At 40.4% G+C, this 11,390-nt stretch overlaps 1 protein-coding gene across 1 annotated transcript; it reads left to right on the top strand.

Moving 5' to 3' along the window:
- On the top strand, window positions 1-5,210 carry TWNK (twinkle mtDNA helicase). The gene is given in 6 exon segments (XM_026704672.2): window positions 1-1,291; window positions 2,664-2,904; window positions 4,005-4,112; window positions 4,486-4,627; window positions 4,751-5,030; window positions 5,033-5,210. Coding segments are annotated over 6 exon segments (2,019 nt in total). The 5' UTR covers window positions 1-90; the 3' UTR covers window positions 5,080-5,210.
- The last annotated feature ends 6,180 nt before the right edge of the window (window positions 5,211-11,390 follow it).

An 11,390-nucleotide genomic window follows, 5' to 3' on the forward strand; every position in this document is an offset into this window, starting at 1 on the left:
GAAGAAGAGGTGCTTCCCCGCGGGCCAGTTTAGGAAACGTTACTGCAGGGTCGTAGAGCCTGTGAGGTTGCTGAGAGGAGGTAGACAACAATGTTCTCGGTGACGTCGCGGCTCCTTTGGCGTCCCCGGCGCCTTCCAGGTAGATGGATGCTCGTTGGGAGCTCTCCTTGTAAGCACTACAAACAGGAAAAGCTTCCACCGGTGCAGGAGCCGATTCCTCCGGCCTCCGTCACAGAGATCCGGCAGTACCTCAAAATGCAGAAAATCCCCTTTCACGATGGCTACAGTTGCATTCACGTGCCCAGTATTTTTGTGGCGGATAAACAGCAGCTCCGGCATACTTACAGCCTCTTTATTGATAAGACGACGGGCCAGTTCATCTGCACGGCCACGCTGGTCGAAGGTAATTGGCAAGATTTCCAGGCCAACGTAGAGCTGCAGGATAAAGGACTAACGTTAAGCGACAGGCACAGTATTAATGAGCAAAACAACCAAACTGGGGAGGACGCCAAGCACATATGGGACCGAGCCTTGCCTCTCTGGCAATTGCTGGATGAGCAGGAGACCAAAGACGTCAAGGCTAGGTTTGGCATTTCCAGCGTGTCGAATACCACTCTCAAACATTTTGGGGTGCGTTTTCTTCGGACTGGTCAAGCATTGGTCTTCCCATGGTTCAGTCCTTCTGGCACCAGCTTGAAGGGCTTGAAGCTCCTCCGAGTTGAGCACCAAGGGGACAGAGTACACCATGTGGAGAATATGTTGCCTCGTCCCAATGCCTATCACAATCTCTTTGGTTTGCCTCTGATCAGTCGGCGTGATACAGAAGTGGTGTTGACTGGCCGAGAGTTGGATGCTCTGGTGTTGCATCAGGTGACTGGTTTACCCACCTTGGCACTGCCTCGTGGGATTTCTTGCCTTCCCCCAGCCTTACTTCCCTACTTAGAACAGTTCAAAAGGATCACTTTATGGTTAGGAGAGGATCTCCGGTCCTGGGAATCTGCTAAACATTTTGCACGTAAGCTGAATCCTAAGCGTTGTTACTTGGTGCGACCAAGTGATCAACAGCTCCGACCTTTAGAAGCGTTTAGCAGTGGTATGAACCTTACCAAGATTCTACGCTCAGCTCTGCCAGCTGGTCACAAATCTATAATTTCCTTTTGTCAACTGCGGGAAGAGGTGTATGGGGAATTGGTCAATGTAGATCAGGTGGCTGGAGTCAAATGGGCTCGTTTCCCAGAACTGAGCAAACTTCTCAAAGGCCACCGCAAAGGAGAGCTCACTGTTTTCACAGGTGAGTATATATTTTATTTACTTATACATTTATGTGTTCTGCCTCACCTTTCCAAGCAAGATGAAGAGTCCCAAAATCCGACAAATATAGGCAGGCAAGAAGATTCAGTATTTACAGGGTTAATTCCTTTATATAGACAATGTTCTTGGCATTATAACCAATGCTTCCTGCCAAGTCCGACAAGATAACCAGAATGATTAATCACTAAAGTTTCCAACGCAGACCACAAAACACACCGGAGCATGTCAGAAAGTAACACTTTGTCCCATACAGAGTTTTCAGAGAAAACACACCCACTTTTATCCCCTGTGGGGTGTGTCTCAATAACTCATCTCACACTCTGATTCGCCCACGCCTCCTGCGTTGCAGCTCACACTTCTTCCTGCGACGCTGCCTCGGATCAAGCCAACCTTCATCTACTTGATTCCCTGTCAGAGGCTGTTCTGATATGCTCTCCTCCTCCTGATTGGTCCTCCTGTCCCTCTTGGTTATCTGCTGAAACCTGAAGTATTATCAGGGAGGAAGGAATTGCCGAAGAGGAAGGTCCTGGGGAGGAAGGCATTCCCAATTCCTCCGAGTCCTCATCTTCCAAGTCCTCTTCCGCAGGCTCAGGAATCGGAGCCACAACATTTATGTATATCCTGCTTTTATTATTTTTATAAATAAGTCAAGGCAGCAATATATTGTGGTTTCCCTTTCATCCTTCATCAGCATATGTAATCATTAAAATATTTGCTGCAATTTTCTTCAGCTGTTTGTCAGATTTTGGCTTACTTGTCGTATAGCTTATGATTTGAAAACCAGTTTCCCACAAGCTTCCCATGATTTTCTGCTTCCATATGATATTTTTGTCTGGAGAAGGACAATTTACTTAATAGAAGTAATGATCATTAGAAAGAAAAAGAAAGAGACATTGGAGAGTTCTAAAATAAATTTAACTTATTTTCTGTGCTGCTATTAAGTTAAATTGTGCATGTTTCCAATTCTGGCAAAAGGGAAGATGAAAGTAAATGGAATTCTGACTTACTGCAATTCTATGATGCCGTATGCACTGCAGTATGCAGAAGTGTCTGTGGGAGATTTGATATACTATTCCAAGCATGATTTTTATTACATTACTAAATAGTGGTCAAACCATTCTAGAAGTACTATTGTAATGGGTGAGTGGAATGTTACAATCAATGGGGAAAATATTGTGTTGTGACATAGTTCCCTATTTGCATTTCTTATCCACAGAGAACCTGCGGAGTAGCCAATGTAGCTTCCCATAAAAGGAAAGGGCGTGTCAGTTTGTTCCCGGTGAAACCAGATTCTACATAATTTGGATCAAACTGCCTTTCTTACTAATTGTGCCTTTGTCTTTCTGAATCAGGTCCAACAGGCAGTGGGAAGACCACTTTCATAAGTGAATATGCTCTGGATCTCTGCATGCAAGGGGTTAATACATTATGGGGCAGCTTTGAGATCCATAATGTGCGTTTGGCCAAGATCATGCTTACTCAATTTGCCATGGAAAAACTGGATGAGCAACTGGAAAAATATGATGAATGGGCAGACAAGTTTGAGGATCTTCCACTTCATTTCATGACCTTCTATGGACAACAGAACATCAAGTAAAATTTGGGGTAGCAGCTTCCTACTTTGTATATCATGGATTATTGCTTTTTTACGAGTCAGTAGAAGTGAAACAGTGCTATAATTAATGTAATGCTGAGTTTGCAATCTTAGTTCTATTTAATTAGCAGCAAATAGATATAATTCAGAAAGAAATACAATGGTACCTCAGTATTCATTGTTAATTGGTTCTCAGAGGCTCAACCAGTACTAAAAATGAGAGCCAAGCAAACCACATGACTTACCTTGTGACCAACCCTTTGTTTCGGCCTGGAAGGACTTTCTGGCTGTCCATTTTCCTATGTCAGTGACTGCTCGGCATAGCCAACTTTCTGTCCATTCTCCACAGCCATCCCCACTTTTCCTATCACAGCATGTTGAGTTCCAAGCAATGAGTACTTAGACAATATTTTCGCATCAAATTTATAGAATACCAAATTTGATGAGTTTTGAAGCAGTTGAGTATTAAAGCAGTAGTATAAGTATCGTTGAAAAAAATGTAACATTTAGTAGTAAGGCCAAAGTAAGACTAAATTAACTAGCTCTATGTAATGTTAGTCTGGGAATTGCATCCCATTACTTTGCTAAGCCACCATTATGTCATCCTTTTGGATAAGACAATATGATAGAAAATCCAAAGATATTCTAGCACAGGTTGAGGGGTCGGTGTGTTACAAAGCACTATTTGCCTAGCAAATATTGAGATTGGTCTCAAATTATACAGTGAGTACACTATTTTACGTTAAGGCAATTGGTTCTTCTTAAATATGCAATATCATGTGGTTTCCTTTACTGCAGAATACAAATTGTATATTACAATGTGTAAATGAATGTTTCAGATAAATTCTTCAGCTCTTCATTCTTTGTTCTGGTTGCTACTAATGGAATTAATTTTTCCTGGGATTCTGAGGGTTTTAAGATACCTTATTTAGTCATTAACTTTATAAATGTATTTGTTACTCTAAATTAATTGAGACTGCAGACATGTTTTAATCTGCAGGAAATTTTTCTGTTTAAAAACTCCTTATTTGAACTAGGTAGGAATGGCAGAGTAAATTAACCTCTACATGTGTGTAACCTTGATAATTTTTTCATGCAGGACAGTAATTGATACCATGCTCCATGCTGTGTACATGTATGACATTACCCATGTTGTCATTGATAATCTCCAGTTTATGATGGGCCAGGAGCAACTCAGTGTAGACAGGTAATCCTCTACTTTCATGTTGCCTTAGCATAGAATCAGTTTATAACATTGTTCCTTTGCTTTTGCTCTGTCCACCACATTTTGCAAGCTGCATTGAGAGATACGAGAAGAGCATGTGCAAATCCCATGATCCTGTTTCCAGTTGCTTATTCATAGTTAAACATTTGCTCAGGATCATTATGCCTGTTCTGACTTAAATTGATGTAGCCTTTAATGCCATAACGTTTCAGGGTGTGTACTAAACAGTGTTAAAATATCTGCTTTGTACCCTCTTGTCAATTTAGTGCTATTTGTTCACCAAAAAAAAAACACCACATTTTGTTCAGATATTCATGAGCTTTTACAGCAAAGTATATTATTTGTTGCTGCCTAGGCTTGCCCTCCAAGACTACATTGTGGGTACTTTCCGAAAATTTGCTACAGACAACAATTGCCATGTAACCCTGATCATTCATCCCCGCAAAGAAGATGAAGAAAGAGAGTTGCAAACATCTTCCATTTTTGGGTCTGCAAAGGTAAATCCTTCTTGGTAAAAGTTTTTCTCAAGGAACTAGACAAATACCCACCCATCCAGTCAATTGATCTTTCTGTCTGCCCTGTTCTAATCATACTGTTATTTTTATGTCTGTCTGTTGCAGGCCAGCCAGGAGGCTGACAATGTGTTGATCCTGCAAGATAGGAAATTAACGACAGGACCAGGCAGGCGCTACTTACAGGTCTCCAAGAATCGCTTTGATGGAGATGTGGGAATATTTCCCCTGGAATTCAGCAAAACTTGCCTTACGTTCTCTAACCCTGTCAAAAGCAAAACTAGGGTAAAGAAGGTAAAAGAGGATACTGAGGAGCCAGTCCAAAAATCTGTAGCAGCTGCTGGGGAAGTTCCAAAGAAACAGCGATCCCAGAAACAATCCAGTAAGAGCACAAACCTGCCTTAAATGTATCACCCGATGGATCCAACAAGCCATGAGGAATTGAACTTTATTCAGAAAGGATTCGCAGCCAGCAGAATCACTATGGTTCGTTTGATTATAGGAATAATCAGTCCAACCATATAGGCATTAGTCAAGTTCTTCTTGCTCTGTTGCAGCTCTCTTTCGCTGGAACCAGTTGCAGGAGAGGTCTGTGAATGGTAGCAGGGTTTATAGCACTGTTTACTGTTAAGAAATAATCTGAAAAGAAACTTGGATTACTTCCCCATGCCATTCAGAATAGAGAGCAGATCTAGTACGTGCAGCAGAAAGGCTCAGCTGCATATACAGTGGGGTATATGCAAGGAAGGAGTTGTGTTTGTGTTAGAGATACATAACGTCTACTTGCAACAAGGGATGAATAGTTACAGCTGCAGGGAACACAAATGGTGACTCCTGCATGTGCTGTATATACATGGGGATACAGTCAAAGTTCCCTGCAATCTAGTGTGATAAATCATGGTGTGGAGTAACAAATGCTGATTGAATCCCCATGTACTTATACACAATAATGGATGGGAAAATTAAAATTTACCATAGAAACTCCTCCCCATCTGGAGAACTGAGTGATAAAATTAGAAAGCTTAAAAGGGCTTTTCTACCTATGTACCTGTAACGGGGCAATGGAGAAACCATTACAAAAAGTAATGTAGTTTTATTTTAAAAGCATTGCTATACTTTTATGGTTTCCACATTGATTTTAACATTTTATATTGGTTCTCCTGGCTTTATTTTGTGACCTGGACTTCCAGTTTCAACGGTTCACTATAGGAAATTTACACTGATTTTATTTCCAGCTTAGGAAAACTTGTATTGAAAGGGAAACTTATGGGTGTTTTGTTTCCATTGTACAAGAAAAAGGAAAACATTGTTTTTAAAATGATAAATGAGCATGGTAAAAGACTTTGATAGGAAAATAAAGAGTTTTATTCTATCAAGTTTAGATTTAGTATTTGTGAGATTCTGGGGAGGATGTCTTACTCATTGTAGACTGAGGCTTGTTATGACATCTTTAGGTTATGTCATTCTTTCTTAGTCTGGTTCACTCCAGTACTAGAAGTGCAAAACCACAAAGTTGGGTTTGCTGTAAATATTTTTCAAATGTGCTGTTTAATGCATCATTTATTTCACTTTAAACATTTGCAGGTCTGATATTCTTTCTGTTCTCCACCAGAGGTCAGCTTGACTTTGGTTTTCACTTGTCTGTTCAAACTTAAGGCATTTCTTCTGATTTCCATGCTAACACATAGGTTCATTTCTATGCCCTCAAAAATTGAAGACAGTGATAATTTTTTTAGCACTGCTTGCAATAGAGATAAGATTCTTTATACTAGTAAATACTGAATTTATCTCTGTAATCCTTTCAGCTGCAAGAATAATCTTCCAGAAAATATTTTTTTTACATTTTCAAGGGTTTCTTGCTTAATATCACATCTCTTGCTTCTGCTGTTCTTACTAATTTTAACCCACCAAGTTCTCCCTGCAGCAATAATCCTTTGAGTTAAATTGGATTTTTAGCTCCAAGTGGGCAGGAACAAGACATAAATAGATACAGGATCTCACAGAAGTGAGTACACCCCCTCACATTTTGTAAATATTTAAGTATATCTTTTCATGTGACAACACTGAAGAAATGACACTTGGCTACAATATAAAGTGGTGAGTCTATAGTTGTATAGCAGTTTAAATTTGCTGTCCCCTCAAACTAACGCAACACACAGCCATTAATGTCTAAACCCTTGGCAACAAAGGTGAGTACATCCCAAAGTGATAATGTCCAAATTGGGCCCCAAATGTCATTATTCTGTGTGGCCACCATTATTTTCCAGCACTGCCTTGACCCTCTTGGGCTCAGAGTTCACCAGAGCTTCACAGGTTGCCACTGGAATCCTCTTCCACCCCTCTATGACGATGTCACGTAGTTGGTGGGTGTTAGAGACCTTGCACACTTCCACCTTCCATTTCAGGATGCCCCACAGATGCTAAATAAGGTTTAGGTCTGGAGACATGCTTGGCCAGTTCTTTACCCTCAGCATTTTTTAGCAAGGCAGTGGTCATTTTGGAGGTATGTTTGGAGTTGTTATCATGTTGGAATACTGCTCTGGCCCAGTCTCCGAAGGAGGAGATCATGCTCTGCTTCAGTATGTCACAGTACATGTTGGCATTCATGGTTCCCTCAATGAACTGTAGCTCCCCAGTGCTGGCAGCATTCATGCAGCCCCGGACCATGACATTCCCACCATCATGCTTGACTGTCGGCAAGACACACTTGTCTTTGTACTCCTCACCTAGTTGTTGCCACACACCCTTGACACCATCTGAACCAAATAAATTTATCTTGGTCTCAGTGGACCACAGGACATGGTTCCAGAAATCCATGTCCTTAGTCTGCTTGCCTGCAACAAACCATTTGTGGGCTTTCTTGTGCATCATCTTTAGAAGAGACTTCCTTCTGGGACTACAGCCCTGCAGACCAATTTGATGCAGCGTGCAGCGTATGGTCTGAGCACTGACAGGCTGACTCCCCCACCCCTTCAACCTCTGCAGCACTCATACATCTATTTCCCAAAGCCAACCTCTGGATATGACGTTGAGCATGGACACTCAACTTCTTTGGTCGAACATGGCAAGGCCTATTCTGAGTGGAGCTGTTAAACCACTGTATGGTCTTGGCCACCATCCTGCAGCTCAGTTTCAGGGTCTTGGCAATCTTCTTATAGCCCAGGACATCTTTATGTAGAGCAACAATTCATTTTTTTTAGATCCTCAGAGAGTTCATTGCTGTGAGGTGCCATGTTGAACTTCTAGTGACCAGTATGAGAGTGAGAGCGATAACACCAAATTTAACACATCTGCTCCCCCTTCACACCTGAGACCTTGTAACACTAATAAGTCACATGACACCAGGGAGGGAAAATGGCTACTTGGGCCCAATTTGGACATCACTTAGGGGTGTACTCAATTTGTTACCTGCAGTTTAGACATTAATGGCTGTGTGTTGTGTTAGTTTGAGGGGACAGCACATTTACACTGTTATACAAGCTGTATACTTACTACTTTACATTGTAGCCAAGTGTCATTTCTTCAGGGTTGTCGCATGAAAAGATATACTTAAATATTTACAAAATGTGAAGGGGTGTGCTCACTTCTGTGATACTGTATGTCTCTTTCGGTGCTCTTTGACTTGGTTGTTTGCTTGCAGATGTTTCATAACTCAGATAGGTAACATCATTGGACACAAACCAAACTCAGCATCAAGAACTCCACAACCCTGAGCTACAGATACTTTCTTTGGAATATAAAACTAAACCTTGGTCCAATAACGTATTTCACACCAAATCCATAGCTCAATATTCTGAAAATCCACCCTGCAAATTCTTTAAGGAGTTTTTGTTTTGTAAAGTTATAGCTGATTGCTACAAATGACTTGGTTTCTGTTTTACACACTATTCTGAGAAAATATAGTCACTATGACCATTCCCTGTTTTAATTTATCCTTCTTGCATCACGAGGAGAGATGGTACCAACAAAAGATTGAATTTCTTTTTCAAACTGAATCATTCCCTTCAAGATTGGCAATGTTTATTAAATCGTTATCCTGCCTTTATTATAAAAAAGATGAAGGCTTTTCTGTCCAGTTGTGTCCGACACTAGGGCGCAGTGCTCATCTCCATTTCTTAGCCAAGGGAGCCAGCATTGTCTGAAGACACTTGCGTGGTCATGTAGCCAAATGTGGTCCATGGCAGTGGTGGAATTCAATTTTATTTTACTACCGGTTCTGTGGGCGTGGCTTGGTGGGCGTGGCAGGGGAAGGATACTGTAAAATCTCCAGCCAGAGGTAGTATTCGCCAGTTTTCTGAACTACTCAAAATTTCCGCTACCGGTTCTCCAGAACTGGTCAGAACCTGCTAAATACCACCTCTGGTCCATGCTCATATGCCAAAGATGCATGGAACTCTGGTACCTTCCCCTTCCACTGAGGAGGTACCTATTATACATAACTAATACAACTTACAACTACAATTGAACCCAACATTTCCTAAGTGAACTTTATCCCATTTTATGACCTTTCTTGCCACAGTTAAGTCAATCACTGCAGTTGCTAGTGACACAGTTAAGTGAATCTGGCTTCCCCATTGACTTTGCTCCTTAGAAAGTCACAAAACGTGATCAAATGATCCCGAGGCATTGCAAATATCATAAATACGAGCAATTATCAAGCATCTGAATTCTGATTATGTGACCATGGGGATACTGCAACAGTTGTAAATGTGAAAAGTGATCATAAGTCACTTATTTTGGTGCCGTTGTAACTTTGAATAATCACTAAATGAACTGTGGCAAATCAAGGGGTATTTGTATTCCCTATTTTCCCAAAACAACAACCCTGTAAGGTGGGAAGAGCTGCTGTGCATCTTAGATTTAAGATTTACAGGTTTTATGGTGGTGGGGAAGTCCAACTATCTAGTTTAATGCCACCTATGGAAAATTACTGTCATTTATAACAGAAATGTCCATTTTTCTCTCACACTGTCATCTTCACAAATGTCTTGTGAGATAAGTTAGGCTGATATATAACTTCTTAGTTCATGCATCATGATAAACTATGTTTTCATCATTTTGAATGTCAGAATATGCTGGGTTTACACATTACTTAATAACTATTGTTTACAGAGTGCAATAGTTGAGCTGACACATGACATCAAGCAACAATCAACTTTCTGCTGTGGTTTAATAATTATGTGGAAATCCAGATGATTTGAAATTCTCCTGACCACTCAGTTATGGCCTACAAGCATCTGTCCACAAGCAGTCAGAAAAGTGAGAGATGATTCTTCCCAGAGTTCAAAACCAATTGTTCCCCAAAGGCTTTCAAACCACACAGAATTACAGTTTGGATGTTTCACACTTTAAAATTTTTCTGGATTTTCTATTTCAGAACATGTTTATCCATATCTTATTTGCATGTAATTCATTACCCTACAGCTCTATAAAATAGATGGTTTTATGAAATGTGTGTTGCATCTGTTCACTCTTTAAGAATTGGGTATTGGATTATGCCTCTGCTGCTTGTGTTAAATGGTTCTGTTATCACTGAGATGAAGTTTGATTATTAGAGTTATAAGAAAAGAAATATAATGTCTAAAACACATTGTGTGGAGTTCCTAAAGCTTATTTTCTAGTACACAGGGAATTTCAGGTATTTTCTTACCTTTCCCTTCCTTAAACAGGCAGCATAAAGAGCCAGCTTTTCTAGAAGATGGAAAATTAACAAGGGTCCTACAGTATTACAACAAGCATGTTCATGCATATAATACTGTACATAAAATCACTTGGTTGTAAAGTAAATTACCACTGTACGTTTTATAGGAATGTTTCAGAGACCATATTCCTGTCCTTCAAGACAGAATCAGGTAGCAGGAGGTCCTGGTTTCTACCAGTTCCTAACCATCTTGTCTGGGCTGGCTGTACTGGTTTAGAAGTGGTCCTTTAATTAACCGGAGCTCTTCTCATTAATGATCTGCATCCCTCAAGCAAAGCCTTTCTGTACCAAATCTGGCAAAATTAGTTTAACCTATAACATTTTGGTCAGTATTTGACTTTATTTAGAAATCATAGATCAAGTCAAGGTTTGCCTAACCATAGTGTATTCTATAATCTACTGAGGGTTAGGTCTGTAGAGCATTTCAAAGCTTAGAGTTGGGTACAAACTTGGCCTTCAAATATATATGTAGGTCCCTTGATGACCATAATTAGCATAGACATAGTTTGTTGAGTAAGTCATAGCTGGGGGCTTTATGTGCCATATTGAATTGCAAGCCATGGCTTACCAGCCATAAAGTTTCAATTCATAAAACATGCTATACTGAAATTCAGCAGCCACATTACAATTTGCCATGTGGCATGTCAACTTTTTTTAAAAAAAAAATGTTACTGATTTTTAAAATTGTTTAAATTTATCTAAATGGTGAAAGGCCAGATATAAATTTTCAAGGTTCAATTCAATGTGTTGGTTATGACATTTAAAGCCCTACATATTAGGGTACCAGGTTATTTGTGGGACCATCTCTTCCTGGTTACTTCCACCCATCCATCTCCTTAGGTGTGGCAGGAGGGGCATGTTGTGGATACTGTAAACTAAAGAGCTTCATTTGACAGGACCCAGGAGGAGAGATTTTCTGCCATGGCACCCACCCTTAGAATATTTTACCCCACCATCACATTGACCCTACCAGAAGGTCCTTAAAACTTGGTTTTGTCATGGGACCTGGGGATCCCATGGAATTATAGAGCCTGCAAAATAGTTACA

This window comes from Pseudonaja textilis, chromosome 4 (genome assembly GCF_049901715.1).
Source record: "Pseudonaja textilis isolate UNSWEBS1 chromosome 4, rPseTex1.2, whole genome shotgun sequence".
Lineage (NCBI taxonomy): Eukaryota > Metazoa > Chordata > Lepidosauria > Squamata > Elapidae > Pseudonaja > Pseudonaja textilis.